Below are 23,061 nucleotides of genomic sequence, written 5' to 3'. Positions count from 1 at the left end.
CAGGGATGTGATCAAAGTAAGATACAAGTTCAGGTTTACAGCAGATATCCAAACCACGACCTCAAGAACCTGTGAACCACAAGTGAGCTCTTAGATGTATTAGATTCAGAGTTTTTCGTATTAAGAAAAATAAATGGAAATTAAATCCAAATGACACCTACCTTTGTTCTCTGACATTTTTCAAGATAATACTTTTGTGTGTTTTAAACACTGGTTAGTAAAAGAAGCTCGCTCGACACGTCATACTGTAACAGCAATAGGTGAAATGATCTTACCTCATTGGCAGTGGCGAATAATGAATGCTCTTCCCTTCCGAAGCGGTTGACAGTGACGTGCCCTTTGTTAAGGCACAGAACCCCGGCTGCTCCAGTCGAGCTGCTCACTGGTGAAATGGCCAACGACTAAAAGGGCATCTCCCTATTGTGTGACTGTGTAACTGGCTGCTACATATATGAGAGTTTGAACCCAAGTGACTGGGGACAAGGACATGTTTGGATTTATTTACCCACCCAAAAGAATAGCAACAATTAGAGGGATTGTTTAAGACCAATAAAGCTACAACTGCAGAACCGATGTTTGAAGTGACAAAGTGCTTCAATTGCAACTTGCTGCCGTGGTTATTTAGCACATGATTGGCTCCTGACAGTTTACCAACTTGATCATATGACTTCAAACAAATATACTTCAGAATCTTACAAAGACATGTAGCTGCTACAAGTTGACAGGAATAAGGGCCCTGTATTACACAGATCCAGACTGACTCGAAGCACATCACCACTGACTGTTGGTTTCAGACCAAGTAATTTTCCCATCCAGCACCCATATTGTTAAAATAGCAAGGGACCATCTGACCACTCATGCTGTGTTGGTCTAAAATGAGTTGTGGTCAGGCCATAGACTGTGTATAAAGATGGATGACATGACATTTCCCTCAAAGTGAAGCCAAAGTGAATCGATCGCCACCTGTTGGCTGGCTGCAGTACAGGTCATAAGTCCCACCTTCTCTATATTTGTTGATAGGATATGAGCCAAACTAAAAGGTCAAAGTAAATACATAGTTTGTAAAGTGTTAATTGGTCCAGTAAGTTTGGTTTTATTACTTATCTGATGCTATAAAAAACAGGATTAAACAACTCTGGCTCCAAACTCTAGCTCCAAATACACAAGATAGCAGGGTTTGATTCCTGGTTATTTAACCTCATTTTCTGGATGGTGGGAGGAAATGGAGATGTGTGACGCAGGGGAAAGTGATCATACTTTTGACCACACTTTTAAAATCTGATCTGAAGTCAGTGGCACAGTCTAATTCTGTTACATGAAGGCTGCATTATCAAGATAGTATTACGCACCTACATATGAAGCCCAAACATTAGCGCGAAACACACAGATGATCTATTCACGTGTATTGCGAAACAGTTTCCTCTCCGAAGAAGTGTTCTTTCCTATTACCTGGCAAGTCCGCCTTTTAATCACCAAGATGCAAGCTCACCTGGCTTTTAAAGGGAATAGGAGCTGGCCCTCTGATTGATTTATAGCACTTTAATTGACAAATTGGGATTCATTAGGAGAGCAAGCACAACCCTTTACAAACTTTGTTCCACCCTGAAACGAGCAAAAGTGGATTTGCAAACGGCCCAGAATGCACTGTGCGCTTCAGACCATGAGCTGAGATAATTAAAATGGAGCCCTAAGGCTGCACTTTCCTACGTTTCCTTGACCTCGATGGAAAATGTCTTCAAGTCGAGGAAAGACGTGACTTGATGACGTAAGAAAATTGCTCTGCTCCAGCTCTGATCGTGGCTGCCATTTTCAGAGAGAGAAAGACATAATGTTAGTCAAGCTTTAAAACAATTAACTAAGCCCAGCTTAAAGAAAACAACAGCTCAGACCGGCTCCAGCTTTGCAACACACAATAAATCCTCAGAATTGTTCACCTCAATCACAGATAAAAGCTGGTTTATTTTTCATGGAAGCCCTCCAAGATATGAATCAGTCTGTGGACTGCAATTTAAAGAGTCGAGCAGTGGATTCTGAATATCGCTGCCAAACCTCTCCATCTTTTACATCTTATCAGCCCCCCCACCACCACCACCACCCCCTCCCCGGCCGTCGCACAGCTCAGTCACACAACCTCTAATCCCTCAGGGAAATATGTGTGCATCCATCTGAGAACCCATGATGGAAAAACACACCTTCTAAAATATCAATAACTTGTCCCTTTCGTCAAATCCTCCCCTGTTCTACTTTAGAGACATTGGTCCCAGATGTAAATTGAGTCACAGAGACAAATACAGATAAAGATGTTCGCGAGTGCACACACACACACACACACACACACACACACACACACACACACACACACACACACACACACACACTCGATCAACTATATTAAAGCACACGCTCACACATTTTAACTATAGCAGAAAGCATTAAACCGTGGGTTAATTAATCTCCACAGCCTGTGTTTCACTGCTAACCAACCACAGGGAGGGGACCAGGTTGGACTCTATTTTGTCGGGTTTATCTGCTGGGAAACGGAAAACAATAAAGTTGAAAATCTTAAGAGGTAACAGGGGAAAGATCGTCAGATGAATATGCCTTTGAAGGCATTTTCTTGTGATCATCAATGCCATAATCTCTGCCAGTTTCGTGTGTGTGTGTGTGTGTGTGTGTGTGTGTGTGTGTGTGTGTGTGTGTGTGTGTGTGTGTGTGTGTGTGTGTGTGTGTGTGTGTGTGTGTGTGTGTGTGTGTGTGTGTGTGTGTGTGTGTGTGTGTGTGTGTGTGTGTGTGTGTGTGTGTGTGTGTGTGTGTGTGTGTGTGTCATACTGCTTCTCATTACAAATCCTCTCATGACTGTATTTAATTTGTAGCTCTGCTCTGTGGCCTTTTGTCAGCAGACGGGCCAAGTACCGTCTCCCTCGTTCTCCATCACCCCTCCTCTGTGTGTCTGGGTGTGTCAATCACTTTCTCTCTCTCTCTCTATCCCTCTCTGCCCTCTCTCTGCCGCTCTGCCCTTTCTGAGGACACAACCCCATCTGCAAATTGTACTAATTTGCCAAAGAACGCTCCGTGATGGTGGACTTCCTGTGCACGTGACGTCACCTCTGGCGGCTCCGGCCTGAGATGACTGGGCTCTCTGTGTGTCGGTCAGAGCCGGAGAAGGGAAAGTCAAGAATGCAGAGACGGAGCGTGAACCTGCGAAGGGACTAATCCTCCCGGCGTCTCGGAGGGAAAGGGCAAATGGCTGATCACATTGCGGAATTTGAGGACATCCTGCCGTAATAAACCTGCCTCTAAGTGGGACTAGATCCTCCAGATAAACTCAGATGTGGGTTTAATTTCACAAAAAAGCAGCAGCTGATTGGTCTTCGTCTTGGCAAGATGCACACGCGTCTGGCTGCAGCGTCTGGATGACTTGCTTTATTTGACGCTTATGCAGGCGGATGGGGAGATGCAGGGCAGTGCAATGGAGATGATGCCATCGCACACAAGCATTTGCACTGCAACACTAATCCTGTTAAGCATCAGTGTGAACTGTAGGAGCCTGGTGCCCCCGACGAGGGTGTTGCCCTCATTTCAACTGCTCATTTCCTGGCCTGGGCAACACCTCTCTACTGCTCCTCTGTGACTAATGTGTCCATCCTAGTAAAATTACTACTTCTCTTTCTACTCTTTGGGACACACCACTAAAAATCTCTTTTTCAAATATCAAACACTCACTTCCTTGTGGGTTTAATAACTGGTGTTGTGCCAAAAAGCGATCATCCGCCAGAAGCTACTTTATATACGTCTGCAGGTGCTTACCTGGATCCTCACTTGCACACACACTGAACTTTATGTCTCTGATAATAAAGCTATGTCTTTCTGTTGCAGTTTAGAGTGTGCAGGCATGACATTTACACTACTTGATTATAGAGAATACTATTTTGTAGCCTACGTGTGTTTGGTAGCCCATGTGTTATATCATTTTTGGAAGCTTCAGTCTTATTAACTCGATTTGCAGATGGGTTGCTCTTTGCAATTATCCTTATGACTCTGCTTTCATTTACCTCATGCCTTACATTGGAACTAAATCTGATTCTGTCACATTCTGGTGGACAGTCACTCTCATTAACAGTAGAATGCAAACCTCTGTAAAAGCCTAACATTCCTCTCGGTGGTGAAAATGTCAAAACAAATCTAAGAAATTGAAAAGAAATCTAAGATTCTGGGTTTCGTCCGGATCCACGTCAGAAATCGTCTGCATCATAGATTCCTGACCTTTTTGCCTTGTTGATCTTTGGAGCCAACCGCCCCATGAACCCTGGCCACTCACGGCATGAGCTGAGCAGTTGAGCAGTTCGATGTTTCCTTCCCAAGTCGTCGAATCCGATTGTTTCTTGAAGCGCGATGATGAAAACAAGTATCTCTGAAGAAATGGATAAATTCTTGAGAAAGCCCCAAAAACGTTTGTGATGCTGAAATGGTTTTTCTTTTCTATCTTGCTGCTGATTTATTTCCATTGATTTTTTTATTTATTCGTTTTCCTATTCGTTCTTTGGACAATTTGATGCATTCTTTGCCCTGACAACAGCTGTGAATCCATCTCCCATCCTACGTGAGGAAACAAGCTGCAGGAGGTTGTGATATTTGAAATACATATTTCTGGTCGATTATTCCTTCAGTTCTTCCCCTCACACACCCTCTGTCGCTTCCCCTTCAGTTTCTTCTGTTCGCCTGTTTCTCTCCACATCTATCCTGGCTGTCTAGCATGGATTTAACACCAGTTAAGTTGTCAGACAACACTGACAGTTGTAGAGGTAAAGCTTTTAGTTGCTGCCAGAGTGATTTCAACTTACAGTGGACGGGCCTGTCCACGCTCACCTCCACCTAAATCCTGTCAGGCAGCAGCAGCTTGCCAAATGCAAACCCACTCCAGACAGAAAGTCCTGCTGCGTAAGAGAAACTGTGTTCCTGGGGTCCAGAAGAAGAAAAAAAGTCTATGGACCAGCCGGACACCAAAATTGCTCCCTGTCGATATAATAGCTCGCCTGTCACGTCATCTGTCGCACTGAATAGAGTTGAAGTCCCTGAAATAGTTTTGAGTCGGTCACTTAAAAAAAAAAAGGATTCAGTGCTCGGGTGCTGCTGCATTGCAGTTCAATTTTGTTTTTGCGAGCACAGAGGTCTGCAAGGTCTGTGCACATTACCTCAACAGGGACTGACTCATTGCTCAGGCTGCAGGAGAGCACAGAGATGGCATCAACACAGGAAGTGGAGCCTTATTATTTACAGGCTGATGAAGGAGAATAATACGAGTGTAAATGATTTATTTGCTTCATCTGATTAAAGGAAACAGTTGGTTGAAGTGTGATAATCACATGGTTTAATGACACCCAGTAGAGTGCACGCTTCCACAAAGGCTAGAGAGTCCCCTTTATAAAACCACATTTAAATTCACTAGATCCACACCAAAATTCAAACACATGATAATCGGTCCCCGAAACATGCCTGATTTATTTTTTCACCAAACTCATCAAGAAATTTGATAATGTGAACAAAAATTCCTATGTCGCAATGTTAAAGAAAGAGAAATAATAGTTCTTGAATCCGCCTCTTTGTTAAGATCTGCACTGAAATGTAATGTGTCCTTTTTGTGGAAATCTGTTCAGTGGTTTTTATATAATCTTGACCAACCAACCAACGAATTGACAGTGGTGAAAAGTGAACAACCTTGTAGCAGTTAGGAAACATTTAGGATGGGACTCAGTAGAGCACATACCTCCGGCAAGGTCAAACAGATCCCTTACGAAACCAAATTTCACTAGATCCAGATTTGGATTTTTATCTGCACCCAATTGCAAATTTTGTTTTTGTATTTCATTAAGATCCATACATGATTTCCTGGTAAATCAGTGAAAATGTCTTATCTCGCAATGTTGTGAATGTGAAAAGAATTATCCTTTGTCGGGTTCCACTTAAGAGTTTGTGGTTTCCTTGTGGGCCCATGTCTTATCCTTTCACCAATTAAAAAAAAAAACGCTCTGGAGTTTTTGCATAATCCTGCTGAAAAACCAACCAACCAAAATAGCTTATGAGACCAGCCTGAAAATACATATGAAGGAAAATAACCCGTTGTCTCCCTGTAGGGTCAAGCTGCTGCTTTATTTCAGAGTTTAGAGAAAGTACAACAAAATAGCCCTAACATTTTCTCACTTTATTTTCCACAAAGAAACAACTTTAAAATAGTGACAACAGCATTAACTTCAGTGAAACTGACACAAGTTGGAGTCGTTGGTGTTAACATGAGCAAAATAACATCAGATTGGCTGTGCTGTGGCATTTTTCTTTATTCTTAAAATGCACTTGTGGTTGTAACGCTCTCTCACACACACACCTTCACAGAACTTCCATCAGTGTCACAAAATCTCATTTCCAGCTCCTAATGTTTGGTTTGACTCATCGTTTCACCTAATCCCTTTTCAGCAAGACTGTACATACACGTTTCTCTCTCAGATATGGCGACAGGAGGCAACTACAGACTGAAGCTGCACATTCAGTCCTCATGTGCGCTCAGCGATATTGTCTTTGAAAGTTTCATCCACAGACGTCCGTCTTCACTGTGGCTCCTCTCACGTCCATCTCCTCAACCCCCGCTCCGCCGCAGTACCGTCCTTTCACTTGAGCCGTTTCAGGAAATGAGTTCCTCTTTAATACCCAGGACGAGACGACACTTCCACTGTCACAGCTTCCACGTGTCCGGAGAGTTAGTCCAATTTGCCATCATCTCAAAACAACACAAATATGTAAACAGCTTAGAAAATATGCACACAGGCAAAAAAAAAAGAAAATCCCAAAGCATTTAGTTTTCACAGCGCAGTGTTTCTTTTATCCCCAACCACTCTGCAGTGCAAAGAAATGAAAACATGAGGGGGAAAAACAAATCAAAAAACAATAAATAGACTTCCTCTTATATATATTTCTGTGTTTAGGTATATACATATATATATATTTAGAAGAATGGGTCTCTACATGAGCACGCAGCTCTTGGCTCGGTCCTTCCTGATGGTCGGAGCCTGGTCGATCTGCTCAGTCCGGCCGGGCAGCGGCGGCAGGGGCAGCTGAGACACTCGCTTCAAGCCCCGGCGGGAACTGCTGCGTTTGAGCTGCGGCTTGTGCGTCCGCTGCACCGACGCCAGCGTGGTGATGTGGAACACGTCTCGGACGCTGTTCTCCGAAACCTTGGAGGTGCACTCCACGTAGGCCACCGCCCCCATCTGTCGACCTATCGTGCTTCCCTACGACACAGAGACGGAGAGAGGGAGATTATTCGCAAGCAAGCGAGAGGAAAGATAAAAAAGGGAAAGACACAAGCGCATCAAACCTTTTAATGAGCAAAACATCAGCAACTTTTTCTGCTTTTTCATCTTTTAGCCAGTTTCTTCCCTGTTTTCTCCTTTCAGTGGTTTTCGGCTGCTGCTTTCTTTCTAGTGCAGTGCAAGTTCTAAGCCTCTCTGATTGGAATAAGCTAGTTAGCTTGGCCTGTGGTGATGCTGATTGGAGCCTTTCTCCCTGAAACTGTGAAAGTGACCAGCAGTCTATGAGCTGTAAAGACCGACTGCAGGACTCAGTCCACAGAACCCTGAGGCTGCACCCCCGCTACTGCACAAAGAGCTGTTCACCTGTTTGTTCAAGGTTCAGAAAAAGCGGCACTCATTATCGCTGAACCCCAAACTGGAGAATCAGTTGTCGTGAACGTGCTGTTGTCATGAACAACAACGTCACTTGTGTTGATGAGTCCCAGCGGAAGCAGCTACAGAGCGCAAAGTTAATTCAAAGTCAATCAATATTCAAGGTACACTGCACCTCATTGGGCCTTAAGCTAATTCTTTGGGTGTCCTCGGACTTCTTAGTGGAGGTTTTCGACATCACTGCTGTTTGAGCTCTTCACAAAGAAACTGAAATCTTCCAGCACGCACCCCCCATCTCTCACACCACCTTGGCACAAGCAGGCAATATATCTCCACAGTAAAAGACTAAATGTCCCAGAAAGAGGCAGCGGTCCAGAGACAGAGATGCGGATCGGGACCGTAGACTGAATGTCAATGATCTCAACATGTCTGGAGACAAATGAAGCCCCTCCATCCGAGGCATGAATAATTCAGATGCTCTAACTCCTCGGTCTGTGGTATTAGAGTGGGCCAGAGAGCCAGTGTTGACATGGGCTGTGCAGCTATTTAGAGAGAAGAGGCTGAACCCATAACGGAAGTCCTCCAGCATTAAGCGTTCCCCTGAGTAATGTTACAATATGCCCAGTTAATTGAGACTGTAAATTGTTTGCTTGAAATCAAATCAGAAACAAATTTAATTTTCAAATCCCTCCAGCCTCCCTCTTCCCTAAAGCACAGCGCGGCCTCTTGTTTAATCTCCTGTTTCATGATCGCGCTCATAAACGCACGTTCAGGCAAAAATCAACCGATGAAACGTTTCCTCACAGATGAGGCAGGACAGCGTTTTCCCACGACCTTAAAACATCTCTCCGTCACAGAGGGATCTTTTCATCCGCAGTGGACGGGCTTTTGACTTTGGTCGCGGCCACGCACCGCGGCCACATCCATGTCCCAGACGCACGGACTTCCTCATTAGGCGGAACCACGGCCAAGGTGGAGATTGGCCTGAGAAGCAGAGAAGCTCGATCAGATCTCCGGGCAGATTAGCGCGGAAAAAACGTCTGGAGTTCAGCCAGTGGTCACTTCTCTCGCTGCCGACTCCTCAGCTGTGTCGGAATTCAATTTAAGATCAACAACAGGATAACAACCTGGGCCTCTTGGATTAGAGCAGCAGAGGGTTCATTGTGTAAAACTTTGGCGTCCGCCGTGCCGACACACATTTTCCGGACACGTTTCAGACACAAACATGAACTGCCCTCAGACTAAAAGAGACTGAGGAAGAGTGGAACGATAGCGTGATGCCGGCCTCGACACCAATGGGGCCCTCTCTATTTTACATCCGCTAAGTGTTTTGCCTGCTCCATCTTTTGTTTATATATATTATTTACATGAACTCTCTGTTTTTCGGTGGCAGATTTTTCCGAGGCTGCCTCCAGCGCGCTCTCAGACAACAGCGGGGGGGGGGGCTTCTTTTGTTCTGAGGGCTTTTGTGTGCGGCGCTGAAAAAAAAAAAAAAAAAACCTCTCCACTTTTTGTATGTCCGACACGGGAGAGCACAAAATGAACACGGCGAAAGCTTATTAAAAATTCATACATTTACAGAACAGTTTATCATGCCCCTCCCTCTTCTCCCCCCCCCCCCACCCCCGTTCCCTCTCGGCTTGGAGGTCATGGCGGCGTGCGATAAAAAGGGGCTCGCTCGTTTGTCAACGTCCGTTTTTTCTATTCATCCCTGCATTTTGAAAAAGAAACTAAATCTGCATGAATATTTCATTTCAGGAGGGGGAAAGAAATGTGTCCCTAAATTCCACTAACCGCCTCCTCCTCCGAGGCCCGTCGCCATAAGCAACCTTACGGGCCTTGTCAGCAAATCTCAGTCAAAATGCCGACCCCAGCAACGTGTCCCCGAGGGGTTTCACACAGCTCTTATTCTGCAGCCGTTGATTGTGTAGCATGAGCCTGGTCTCTTACTTCCCTCCTACGGGACTTCCCAAGAGTGAAATGCCACTGCTGATCCTAGATGGGGGGGGGGAACTACTGATTATATCGCTGGCTTGCTTTCTAATGTCCTTTCTGCATGTCTGGTTGTTTTCAAATCCGTCTTTCTTCCTATATGGCACCTCCAAACTCCTTCTCTGATCATTTAGACCTAGGGTTGCAAAATTCCGGTAATATTCAAAGTTGGAAACTTTCCATGGGAATTAACGGGAATTAACGGGAATATACGGGAATTAACGGGAATAAACGGGAATATACGGGAATATACGGGAATTAACGGGCATAAACTGGAAATTTTGTGGGTAATTTATACTAACTGTATTTACCTTGTCATAAACATACATAAATATAAACATTTTGTTTTGTCATAGGCTGATTTGAGCCCTGTGGAAACTTTGGGCACTTGACTATATGCTTCTGCATCTTTGTTTCATTCTTAACATAGGTCTTTGCACAGTATTTGCAAATGTACACAGCCTTTCCTTCTACATTGGATGGGGTGAAATGCCTCCACAAATGAAATAGTGCACGTGGCATTGTTCTGTAGAATAAGATGAGAAAAAAGTTTGTAAAAAAAACACTAATGCAATGCCAGAGATATAAATAGTTAGCCAAACAATTAGTATCGTCTTTTTTTTTTTTTTTTCAAAATTGCCAAAATTCCCGAGCTTAACTTCCCATGGAAAGCTTCCGGAAAGTTTCCGCCCCTTTGCAACCCTAGGGGGAACTACTGATTACATCGCTGGCTTGCTTTCTAATGTCCTTTCTGCATGTCTGGTTGTTTTCAAATCCGTCTTTCTTCCTATAGGGCACCTCCAAACTCCTCTCATCATTTGGACCAGTCTCCCCCCTTTTTTTCTCCTCCTCCTTCATCCATCAAGTTGCCTGTGCTCACCTGTTCGTGGGTGACGGGGATGAGCCGCTGCTTGGAGAGTTCCCTCAGGGTGTTGACGTCCGTCCTCATGTCCAGTTTGCAGCCCACCAGCACCACCTTGGCATTGGGACAAAACTCCTGGGTCTCTCCTTGCCACTGTGGAGGAATGAGACAGACAGACACAGAAATGCATCAGGGAATTGGCCAAATATGGAACTGGTCGCAGATTATTGCTCTCTTGATAAAAGACATTAGTTCTGCAAACAGGTCAAAAGTTTTATGAATGTGTATATTCTTATAACATTTTAAGTATATGTATATCAAAATCATAGATGAGTTAGATGTTATTATGATTACGCAAAAACTACAAACTCATTTCTACTGAACTTGGTCCAACGAGGGGCCAAAAAATAACTTTCTTCACTATCTTTAGGAAATATATTGACACATGCACCAACTTTCCAGAATTCATGGATCTGATCTTGATGAAATAACTGATATCCATGAGTGTGTGAAATTTGGTGCAGCTTGACTGAATTTAAGGGGACTGAGGGGCCTTGGCAGAGATATGAACTCTACTGAATGCCTTTCTAGCTCCTCTATATTTTGTTATGAATATGCGTAACATTTGTTTTATTCATTTGTCAATTGAAAATGTTTGTTTTTTTTACCTGAAAGAAAATGTTGAGACTAATAATATGGTAATTGATAAATATGAACAGTTGAAGTAGAATCATAAATACAATCTATTTTAATAAATTCTTACTATCAAAATCATTGTTTGGTCAATATTTCAGAAAGTACTCAAACATGTACATTATTTCCTAAAGTGCACTGTGATGTAGTCACTTTCCTTTTTTTGTCTGAACTCTAGAACCAAAATATATTGATTTTACTTTCAAATAAGTCAAGTCTTTCTGAAAAAGGAAATGTTGAATATAATTAAAGATCAAAGTAGTTGTCGATACATTTTCTTGTCGAAACATTATTTCTCTAAGTAATTTATTAATTTATTAGGCATCATTGTTTTTGCACAACTCGCTGTTTCACTGTTTGAATGAAAGACGATTCATGCAGGCTTGGTTTAGGTTTCTGCACGACCTTAAGTGCTTTATATTTTCCTCCAGACCAACAAATCTATTTCAGGATCTCTACAGAAAAGGTTGATCGGTCGTCTTCCTTCTAAAATCGCCCTGAGATTAAATGTCTCTTCTGAAACTCAGCTGAACCAACAAAGTGGTCTCTTCTGCCCGCGACACAAATACACAGCAGCCGCTGCCAGTCCTGGAATACTCTGCATGCCGTGTGCAGAGTGCCGGGGGGGGTCCATTCATCTTTCACAGAGAAAACCGTGTTGGACCTTTCAGGACCACCCTATTCTACCAATAACATCCAATCAAAAGCTTTGATGGTTTAACCCTCACTCCTCCCCCAGCTGTCATCCAAAGACCCTCCGGTAACCTGCTTGTTTCCAGAGGTCAAGAGTCTAATTTGGGATGGTGATTGTGCAACAGGTTTCCATGTGCCCCTGGGTTCCAGAGATTACCAGGGCGACAGCTCCAGGTCAGGGGTCACGGCAACCCCCTGCCAAGGGATTCATGGGAAAACCAAAAGCTTGACACCAGCTCTGCTTCCCTCTGTTGACAAAGTGCACTGAGGCTTGAGAGATATTTGTGGGTTCAAAAAAAAAGGTGTCTCGGGTTAGATCTACAAAGTCTGCAGGGGCATTACAGCAGCTCTCCTCAGACCACTAAACACGTCAACAGGCCAGACGTGGGAACAGACCCAGGGCCACAGAGAGCGCAGTTCAAAGGCGAGCGCAAACACATGGATTCAAGACGACAGACCACTAAATGGCACTGGCCTGTTCTACAAGAAACACGTGCGCGCAGACACCACCAATTAAGCCGGGTGTCTCAGCTTGTGCATTAGGTATTTCACAGTGTGTGGCACAAAATCTGCCACTGGCTGTAAAAACATGACCCCAACCTCGCCCCCCCCGCCTACACTTAACCGCCACTCAATCTCAACTCCAGAAATCTCAGCATCCTGAACCGTAGGCCTCCTTACCGATGTCAACTTTTTCACCATCTGGCCAACTGCTCTGCATAATACTCCGATTTTGAATTTTAAATGTCTCCAGAGCAGGGATTTCTAAATCTCTCGAACCGGCTTTGCCTCGGCTCTTTGATACGACTGCTGTGGCTAATTTGCGTATCTGATATTCCTCTCGAACCCACCCGGCAGCAAAGCCTCTCGTCTCATTCTTCAGTCTGACCTTCCATTCCTTCGAGGGACGCGGGTCAAGTACCCACGGACATTTTGATGAGATAAAGGAACGGGGAGGCTCTGAACTCTGTGCTGATTTGCTCAATTTGTCGAGCCATGAAAATGCAATCTGCTGCCACAGCGATACAAGATGCTGATCGGGGGGAAAACAGTTTGGTTTTTTTTCGATGTCGCAGGAGATATTAAATGCAGATCCAAAGAGGAGAAGCGGGGGGGAAAAAACTCAAAACACTGACCTTTTTTATGACACTGTCCAGAGTCTCGGGGCGGCTGATGTCGAAACAGATGAGTACCGCATCTGAGTCGGGATACGCGAGCGGCCTCACGTTGTCGTAATAAGAGGAACCTGCGGACACACAAAAACATACGACATAAGTCATCGTGGCTCGATTTTAATCCCAGGACCTCAACCATATGGCGTTTTTTTTAAATTTCGATAGGAAAACAAACTGGAAGGGGATCAAAACGCCATCCATACATGGATATACACCGATTAAAGCCCGAGCTGTGACTCACACTTGGACATGCAGCGGCTGGAACGTGCCTGTTCACACTCTGCACATGCAAACGAGGGTTCATGTCAACAGTTGTGCGCTCGTGTTGAGGACTCTTGGTCTCGGGATGTTCCAGGGATGTCCAGGTGTTACACGCACACTCAACAGTGAGTGATAGTGGGTTGAGGACCCGAGGACTTAAGCACACGATCCATAATCATCTCGGAACGACAGAGAATGTCGGCACAAAGGCCAAACTAAAGGTTGAGCCCCTTAATTCTCTCGACTCATCCCTCTTCCTGTCTCTATTTGGCAAATGGCTCTTGCTTTAAATACTTTTTTTTCCCTCCTGATGAGATGACATTCACAGGCACTCGCACACTTTCCGTTCACACACACACACTTTTCATTTCTATACCTTGATCAAATTTGAAGGCAGAGTGGCGCCTCTGTACTTTCACAAGCCGCTCGGTTACACGACTCCTGCTGTCTTGCAGCTCTCATTAGGAGGCTTGTAAAAAATATCTGGGCTCTCCGGGAAATGTGTCTGTGGGCGTCCTGCCTCGCCTGGTAACCGTTGCTGACCTGAACTCTTTTCCGATAGCAACAGCCCCCCGAACGCATAAATTAAAAACTCACAGGTTTGGTGACAGATTCGCTCGCAGTTGCTAGAAATGGATCATATTTTGCAGATGTTAATCCCTTGCGTCGCACAAACAGATTCTGATAATAATAGATGATATTTGTTCAAGCTGTCGCCGTGCTTCAGACGTGACCTGACACACGACAGGCAGTGGGCTTGTTAAAGCTCGGCGTGCCTTTGTCTGGCAGGGTAAATGGAGTCTGCACAATGGTGCTACAGCCTGTTTTAGCACCACTACGTTCTCTTTGTTAATGACGGAATGAGACGATCACAATAGCTGCATGTGGCCCCGAAGCCCCCCCCCCTCCCCATTACTCAGCTGGCTGTCCGTGGTGACATGCTCCCTCTCCAATCAGAACAATGCAACAGGCTTCACGTCGCAGCATCCCCGGCTTATTATTCAAGTTTGACGGTTTTTGTGTGAGTGAAAATGTGTCATTTTTTTATATTTCGTTCCCCACAAAAATGCTCTTTGCCATAAAGGATTAACAACGTGTTGAGGGGACTGATATGTGTGAGTGTGTACAATTTTTGGTGCAGAGCCAAATACAAATCCGGACCTAGTGAATTTGAATGTGGCTTCACAAGGAGACTGCTGGGCCTTGGCAGAGGTTTGCACTCCCAGTGTCCTTCCAGTTTAGCAATGTTTTCAAACCTGCATTGTTTGTAAGTTGGCTTGCAGTCGTTTTCTTTTCTCTTTTCATTGTGGAGCTGATGCCGGTGCCAATACGCACCCGCTAGAAAAAACAATCTATGGTGCCCTTGCTCAAGGTGTGTATTATCTTGGATTGTGTGTGGTAATGAAACTTGTTCACCAAATGCAGCTTAAAAAGGTTTTACACTCGTCTGCATTTTGGGGCATTGAGCCATTGCACCGACGCTGCACTCTCAACGTTTTTAATTGAAATAGGACCTTAAACTGTGGTAATGAGAATTGTAATTATGCAATTTTGTTTGATTGTTTTTAAGAGCAGATCCTACCATAAAGATTAGTTACGGGAAAACTTAAACTAGCCACCCTCCTGTGCGTCACATGACCTGCAATTTTGACTTTAACCGCCGCCACAAAATTGCTGCTCACATCCACGTGCATCTGGACGTAGAGCATCAGATACAAACAATACAGGGACACACTTATCCAATGTTTGTGCTCTTATTGTATGATAATCAAAACCCCCCAAAATGGTTCTTTTAAACTTTGCAAAAGCCTAAAAGCAGTTTTCCTAAAACTCTGATAATTTTTGATTCTCTACTTTTATAAATATATATACGGTATACTCCAATTATATGTTTAATGTAACGGAATGAGAATCATTTTCATTATTCTACACCATAAGCGACATTTACAGGGAAGTTATAATCCCCTTTTCATCTATAAATACAGGATTGCTACTTTTTTCCAGTGGGGTGAAGAAGGGTTTACAGAAAAACCTCCACACACACCTCCACACACACACACACACACACACACACACACTTATACACCAACACTTCCAAAAAAGGCCCAATCACACAGACGCCGAGTCCAACCGTCCGCAAAGCCCTCACTGTACGACAGCAGGCCTCTGATTGGTGGCGGTCACACATGAGATGCTGTGAGTGCTGAAGTCGGTCTTTAGTATGTATCACAGTGCAGCAGGCCCGTACCGAGGTTAGAGCAGGAGAAGAAAAGAGACGGAGCATGTGGGGGTGGAGAGGGGACAGAAAGGATTTAATGACTTTGACGCTGGAGCGAGGGCAAGGTGCAGAAGCACGCGAGGATGAGAGGAGCGAGCGCCGAATGAACACCTCATCCAGATGAAGGGCGAAAGGCGCCGGATGAAGGAAAGTTGAGACAATGGTGCTTGTTTGACTGAAGAAGTAATTAGTGGCTGGAGCGAGGCCGCGGGGATTCATTTGTCAACCCCCAAAGATCGAGATGATTGGCAGGTCATGTGCACGACGGGTATTGTAGAGCTGCTCTGCCCTGAGCGACAGGGATGCTACCTCAGCACTTTCGCCAAGTCGGAAAAAAGTCCTCTGAGGGAAAGGAGAGGAGAAAACGGCCTGTGTTTAAAAACAAGCTGAGCAGGAGCAAACAAAAGCCAATCACCATAACAATCAGAAAACATGAGGAGGAGGAAGAGCAGGATGAGAAAGGGGGTGAAAGAGATAAAAGCTGATGTAGCTGTGGAGGAGAGGAGGAGGAGGAGGAGGAGGAGAGAGGGTGAGCGGTGGGTGTTTGGGTAGGTAATGAAAGCACTGGGCTCGGGCCGGACAGATCAAATAAAGAGGTATGAGAGCTCTGGCTCGGCTATTGGTGGAGCTGGCCTGCGCCCATTCACTGGGAGGTGGAACAAAAGGTCAATTGAATTTCAGACAGAGGCCGGGCGAGATGGATGGGGCGGGAGGGAGAGGAGCCCAACCTGGCAGGAACCGCTAAAAACCATCACGCCTGGCAAGCTGTCGGGCCCCCCCCCCCCACCGCCACTCCGTGCCAAGGACGGGCATAAAACACCCCCCACTAAACCTCCAAGTCGAGTATTAGCATTAGCCTGATTTAGCACCGGCCATCTCTCACTGTGGAAAAAGTGGATTTCTGTCCTTATTTCCCCGGGGCTAATTAAGCCCTAAGCCAAGCTGCAGCGCCACACAGGAGCCGCCGCCAAGCAGAGGTGACCAAGGTGGGAGGGGAGCGCCCCCCCCCGCCAGCCGTCAGTCGAGCATCCTCAAAGGCCAGACACATCCCAGAGGAGGTCGAGGCAGACAGAAACTTTGTGAAACGCTGATGCACAGTAATAAGGCTTGAGGGTTTGTGGTACGACTTAATTTATGCCTCCTGTGGGGATGATCCATCCGAAACACGAGCTGACGGCTCTCTATCCGCTCATTCCAACCCTCATCTGTGATTCCACTGTCTGAGAACACGCAGTGAAATCAACTCAACAATAAAAAACAAACGGTGCAGCCTGATGGGGAAGAATCTTCAGGAAGCCGGTGCAATTGAGTGTGAATCAGCATCTAACGAAGCCTCCCGGTGTTCAGCGCATTAATCTGCACCATCACTTCAGAAATGTGTCTATTTCGCCCTCTGTTTGTTGGCCGCCCGTTGCAGACGCAGCTAAAAAGCAAACCATAATGAGTGAGGGGAAAAGAATAGTCTTAGCCTCGGGGCTCTCTGATGTGTTCATGCACATATGGCAATATCAACTAACAGCCTCATTAGGGCCATATAGATGAAGACGTCCATGCACCCAAACAAAAGGCAGGGTTTAGGGTAAAAAACACTTTTTTAAATATCACCAAATAAAGAATGACGATTGAGTTACTGCAACTTTAGTAACACAACCAATTCAGCACCACACACACGTATGCGTCTCTTTTCTTCCCCTGTTTTCCTCTTGAAATCCACCTTCAAAGCAAAGGCAAAACATTTCATGTTAGGGGGGCCGAGTATCGTAGCAACCTGGAGGGATGCAAATGACTTCATTGTGAGCCCCTGAAAGGAAGGAAGGAGGAAGCGAGCAGAAGAGCAAAAGGGGGACCGCGGACGCTAATGACTCCGGTGCACATGGCGATTAGAGGCGTCTAAAAGGAGGGAAGATGAGGGTTGGCACTCCATCTTCTGAGAGGGCTCAGCAGACTCGCCATTGTTGAAGGTCCGGTCTGTGTTGTGAACTTTTATCGCTCCTCCTCAGTCAGGGTTGGACTCAAACGGAGATAAACAAAGACATTTGCGGCTGGAGAGGAGGTGGAGTTACATTGACCCAGTGCATCCCTCTGGTGTACAAGACAGCACATGTATTGTTATGGGAATGTAAGGCTGCACAAAACAGTCCCACATATGGACCCAATGACCTTCTTCCCTTAGGAGCAAAACAACTCACTGTTCAGGCGGCAATGAAAAACAAATGACACATATACTGGAGGTAGGGACTTCAAAATGTAAAACTCATTCATGTCAGCTGCTTATTAGACCTTCACGTTCAAATGCAAGCTCCTCCATTTTGGATAATAACAATTAAAATGTTCACACTGTTGGCACCCACTGGTTTCCATTCACTTCTGTGTGATAGGAAAATCAATTAGTAGACTCATGAAAGTCGTTTGAGTTGTTTAATGCATCACAGTGATGGTAAAGTGTGCATTTGTTGTGCCCAGCATTACATTGTCGCCGCTTGATAATGCAGTGTAAGTGCATATTGACTGGCAATGCCTCATTACAATAATGTGACAAACATTCATGCAGACTTTAATTGCACCGTGATGGATTGCACAACTGAATGCAGGAGCCAACTTGATACACAGCAGGGATTAAACGTCAGGAGATCTCGGCCACTGTTGTCTGTTCAGTGTTTAACTTCTTTCCCCCATCCTAAGTTCTCCTAATTTATGGAGGAGGAAGAGTACAATTTTGGATCAACAATTCACTACTTTACATTTTAGGAGCTACCTGCAACCTTTCTGGGGAAGTAATAATGAGACACCTCTATTAGGTCTAGTACACACTGTCCTACACGATGTGTCCACAATCTCATTCGTACAGTCTCTACCCAGACTGTAGGTGAGGATCGGAATGTAGAAAGATTCTTCAACCATAACAGGTCAAAGTCGGACGTAGCTAACAGAGTCACGTGGTCTGCAAAGAGCAGCACTGCAATCCTGAGGCGCCCAAACCTGTTACTCTCCTCACCCCTAGAAAATCCTGTCTATGACAACACTATGGTGTCCAACACCCATCAGGAACGTGTCTGACATTATTCTGAGGATATGGACGCAGCTGTCCCTCTGCTTCTAGAGGACAGTATGACCGACAGCAATGGCCCTGTACTCCTGTAGTACTGTGCCCCAGGGTCATGGTCATACACCTTCTCAAAGTCCAAAAAAAACACAGGTAGACAGGGAGGTCACAGTCTCCTGACCCCACACAACCCCAACCGGACAGAATGGATATGGTTCCTCCTGAATCCAAAGTTCAAGAATTAGTCAGTTCCTTGTTTTCAGGAAACTGGGGTAGACTTTCCAGAGGAGGTTGAGTGTTGTGAATCCCTGATAATTGTGGATCCCTTTTTTGTGGAACTCGAGGGGTCTATTAAATTAAGGATTCATTTGGATTTTTAGGGTTGGGCATTAATATTCCTCCGAATGTGAATGTCCTTATTGACTATGTTCTATAAATCTGTTGTTCCTTCGGACTGAAATCGGTCCCATACAGGTTTCCAAAACAATTCACTGCTCTTCCAATGATAGGTCTGAGATATTGCACCTTGAGGGCGATATTGCAATTACTCCATCACATGTTGGCGAGATTTAATGCACTGTGCAGTAGCAGAAGTCACATAAACAGACCATTTACAGCTCTGATATACAGCCTTATATAAAGGGAGCTTGAGGGAATGAATCCGAGTGAAAAATCAGCTCGATCCAATGAAACAAACCATAAAAAAAGTCTGTAATGAAGCAGCCATAGCTTGGCGTGCAGTCCAGCCAGGGGCTTATGCTGTATCTTAGGTTGCACAGTGTGACATATAGACATCACAAGTGTATACACACAAGCATTCTGTGTGTGATAAGGCCATTGATCTGTAATAGAGATGCCTGTGTCAAGTTTTCAAAGGCATTAGCGCAAAGATGGGGACAGTGGCGGTGACACTGGGTTAAATGGCCATTAACCTTCCATGTCTGCAGCCTTCACACGAGGGATATTGATCAAAGACCACCTGCTCTTTCCCTCCGGAGGAAGCTCAGCCTTTGAAGGGCGTCGAGCACCTTCGCCAGATCTGCTCTTCGCCCCTATGCCAAGGGAGGAGTTAATGCCCGTGTCTGTCGTCCATTGGCAGGTTGGACGTTGATGCTGGAAGCAGATACAAGGAGGGACAGAGCTGCATGGCCTTCTGTCTCCTGCACGCCCCGGGAGGATAAAGATGGAGATGGAGCGGCGAGTCCACTCTCAGTTGTGGTTCCTGTATTCGAATCGCACATATAGACACACATTCACACTCCCATTCCACTAGAGAAATAGCTATGTATTTCATCTCCTGTTGTTTGATCTCTATACAGAATGTCTATAGCTCTGGTTTGTGCTGTGCTTTACCTTTTAAAGATCAATATGCTTTTTTTGTCAGGCACTTCCTCTGCGGATTCATATATTCCCTTTCACCCTTAAAAAAGAATTCATAAAGTCTCAATTTAGATTTTCTTCTTCACGCAGCTTGATAAACTACTTCAGTCTCTTTTTTGTGGGTGGTGGCACCAGATGTCAACTGCTTGGAGATGTTTAGATGTTATTAAACAAACACCGCCCAGCGTTTGTTTGTGGGAGGAAGTCAGGTAGCTGTGAACATCTGCACACAAGGGAGAACATGCCAAACCTGTTTTTTAACTGTTTCTGTGTTTCTTCAAGCTCTGCGTCTCTCACACCAGAGCCCTGGAGTCTGCTCAGAAGCGGCTAGCAGCACCAGCAGCAGACTATTTGGACAAGATCCACCAAATAACACAGTTTAAAAAAGATGAGAGCTAGTTAAAGAATACCAGATGCTGACTTGGGGATTATTTGTTCTTTGCACAACCTCTTTCACCTCCCAGACCAATCAGTGTCGGACCCCAGCTGGTTCCGATATCCTCAACACAGACTGCAAGTCTTAAGCTGCTTTGTTTGTTTTCGTCTGGTTGCTCAACAGGAACATGTAAAAACAGAAGGAGCTCACGCGGGGGAACGAGCGCTTTTTTTTCTAAGGAGGGAAGGTGGAATATCCAGTTTCCGTCCTGAAAAGCTGGTGTGTTGATCGGATTGGACAAAGGCCTTCAGGAGCCCATCTGTGCTGCCCTGTGTGCGGAGGGGCCTCTGCTTTACACATCCGGATAAAAGGAGAATATCAAATCAAATTACACAGTCAGGATTAGGTTTTTCCAACCAAACTAAAGAACAGGCACAGTCTGCCCAACTATGTATTGATACTATGTACCTACATAACCATATAACAAAACGTGAAGTAATTATGTGCAATCTTTAGCTGCCAAACTATTCTGACGGCTTGCAGCCATGTTCAGACAGCAGGATAAACCAAAACCCCCTCATTCATTTCAATGAGAGCACGGTGCCAAAGCAAAGAGCTCAGGCAAATGAGTGCAGGGCCAGCCAACAGTGCACTGTGGTATCATAGCACTGCACTGGACAATTAAATATTAGCATGTGCTCATTCCTGGCAGATAATGAACACGTTGGATTCAACCTGGACTCTAATACCTGTTCTTTCACAATGTAACTTTGGTTTGCAGGTGTGATATCCAATGATAAGTGTCAAACCAAATGATACGATAATCATAACTGTCTGAATAAGTTTACCAAGAGTAAGAGAAATGGTGAGCTGTAGATTATCTAAAAAGATAAGTCTGACCAATATGGATTTTTGAGGCCGATGTTGATACTGATATTAGAGTAAACAAAATTGATATATACTGCCGATATATATATTTTAAATAAATGGGCAATGAATCTTGAGTTGCTATACGACAAAGAAAACTGAGGCTTGATATTTTTTTTTTTACAGTTTAAGCAAAAGATATTATAGAAATATTAGGAAAAACCAAATACAACTTATTATATAGAACTCAAAAGATAAATATATGTTTGCCTAATATGTAAGTGCACACCTTTTCTGCATTGTTCTGTTAAATAATAGTTTTCAAATCGGCACATTCATCTGCAAAGAAAGACACAAATACCATAAGACTGTCAAAGGCTCATATTGGCCTAACTGACTGGTGACATCTCAATGGAAAGGCTCTGTTTTCTGTAAATGAAAACCGCTCAACTGCTTGGTCTTGGCAGCAAAGAGAATTAAAAACCACTCGTGGCTGTAGATGCCTCATTTGATCAATCAAGTGTCATTAAGGCAAACTAAATGACACATGTTGGGAAAATATTTGGATAAAATTCTGGTTCTCTCAGCCAGTAGCTTGTTAAACGGCGCCTCCACTTGGCAGGGATGCCACTAATCCCCCCAAAAAAATGTAGGTGAATTGATTTTTTCATTTCGACATTCTTTGAGAACTCGCCAAACAGTTTGAAGTTTACTGCCAACGTTTAACACCCACTCTGATTTTTTTGACCAAGTAGTGGTGATGGCCACGCTTCAATGAGTTCTGCTCTTCCCAATCCTCGAGGACTTCCATCCCCTCACATACACACCGCCTTCAAATGTTATTCCTTTTCACATGTAAAACAGCAGAGATCACATCGTTTCTGCTCCTGCACATATTTCAATCTCGCTCTCCTTTTCAAAACTTGTTCTGGAGCTGGAGGATTTTCATTAAAAGTTGTAATAAGACTGACTGCGGCCTCTCTGTTCACCGTCTGATATGAAAGCGGTGAATGAGGAGGGAGAATATTCATGTGGTAGCTACGCAGGCATATGAAAGAAAAACTTGCAGGGGAAAGAGACAGCCTCCGCTCCAACAGCTCCACTTCCTCCAGCTCATAACCATCCAAACACATCCCTATCATGATGCTATCTATCCCCCCAGTCCACTCTGTGACCCCCCCAGGGAGCCGCCGGGGAGACGAGGCCCCACCCCGAGTGCAATCTCACTTCCACAAAAGCGGCAGCAGCGAGAAATAGAGCGCAAGTGGATCTTGTTTATAAATAAAGTCATCCATAAATGATGAGATCTGTTGAGTGTGTGTGTGTGTGCGTTGGGGAGCGAGGTGCAGGTGGAGGGGGAGGGTTGAAGGATGGAGGTGAAAGTCGGCCTCTCTCCCCGTATCCCCTTACGCTCGGATGGGTTGCAGACGGATGCTGAGCGGGTTTGGGTCCCGTGGAGGTGGGGAGCCGGAGGGACCGAGCGCTGCAGCTCCGGGAGCAGCAGCAGCAGAACCAGTCAGTGTTTGAAGTGGGCTGATCAAAGCTGGCGCTGCATCGGGTTCTGTTGCACTCAGCAGAGGGAGCTGACCGGGGGGAAAGCACACAGAGCCACAGTTCCCTGGGTGCACGGGTTTCCTGTCTGTCTGGAGGACTGAGGCATTCACTGCTGCAAAGAAATAAACACCCTGTTTGGACTCAGGGTGGATTCGTTTATGTCTCCTCTCTAGTTAGAGTCAATTTTCCCAACACATGAACAGTTCTGTAGTGT

The 23,061-nt window shown here is 45.0% G+C and overlaps 1 protein-coding gene across 1 annotated transcript in view; it reads right to left on the bottom strand.

Moving 5' to 3' along the window:
• Positions 1–6,128: 6,128 nt before the first annotated feature.
• Positions 6,129–23,061, bottom strand: part of rnd2 (Rho family GTPase 2) — a 29,868-nt gene continuing 12,935 nt past the window's right edge. The window contains exons 3-5 of the mRNA XM_061090195.1: positions 13,050–13,159; positions 10,546–10,680; positions 6,129–7,280 (exon numbers count right to left, since the gene is read on the bottom strand). Coding sequence (XP_060946178.1) covers positions 7,011–7,280; positions 10,546–10,680; positions 13,050–13,159 — 515 coding nt within the window. The 3' untranslated portion in view covers positions 6,129–7,010. The remainder of the gene's footprint in view (positions 7,281–10,545; positions 10,681–13,049; positions 13,160–23,061) is intronic.

The sequence above is a fragment of the Limanda limanda genome, chromosome 17 (genome assembly GCF_963576545.1).
Source record: "Limanda limanda chromosome 17, fLimLim1.1, whole genome shotgun sequence".
NCBI lineage: Eukaryota > Metazoa > Chordata > Actinopteri > Pleuronectiformes > Pleuronectidae > Limanda > Limanda limanda.
The sequence above is the reverse complement of the archived record's forward strand: the minus strand, read 5'-3'. Positions and strand labels throughout refer to the sequence as shown.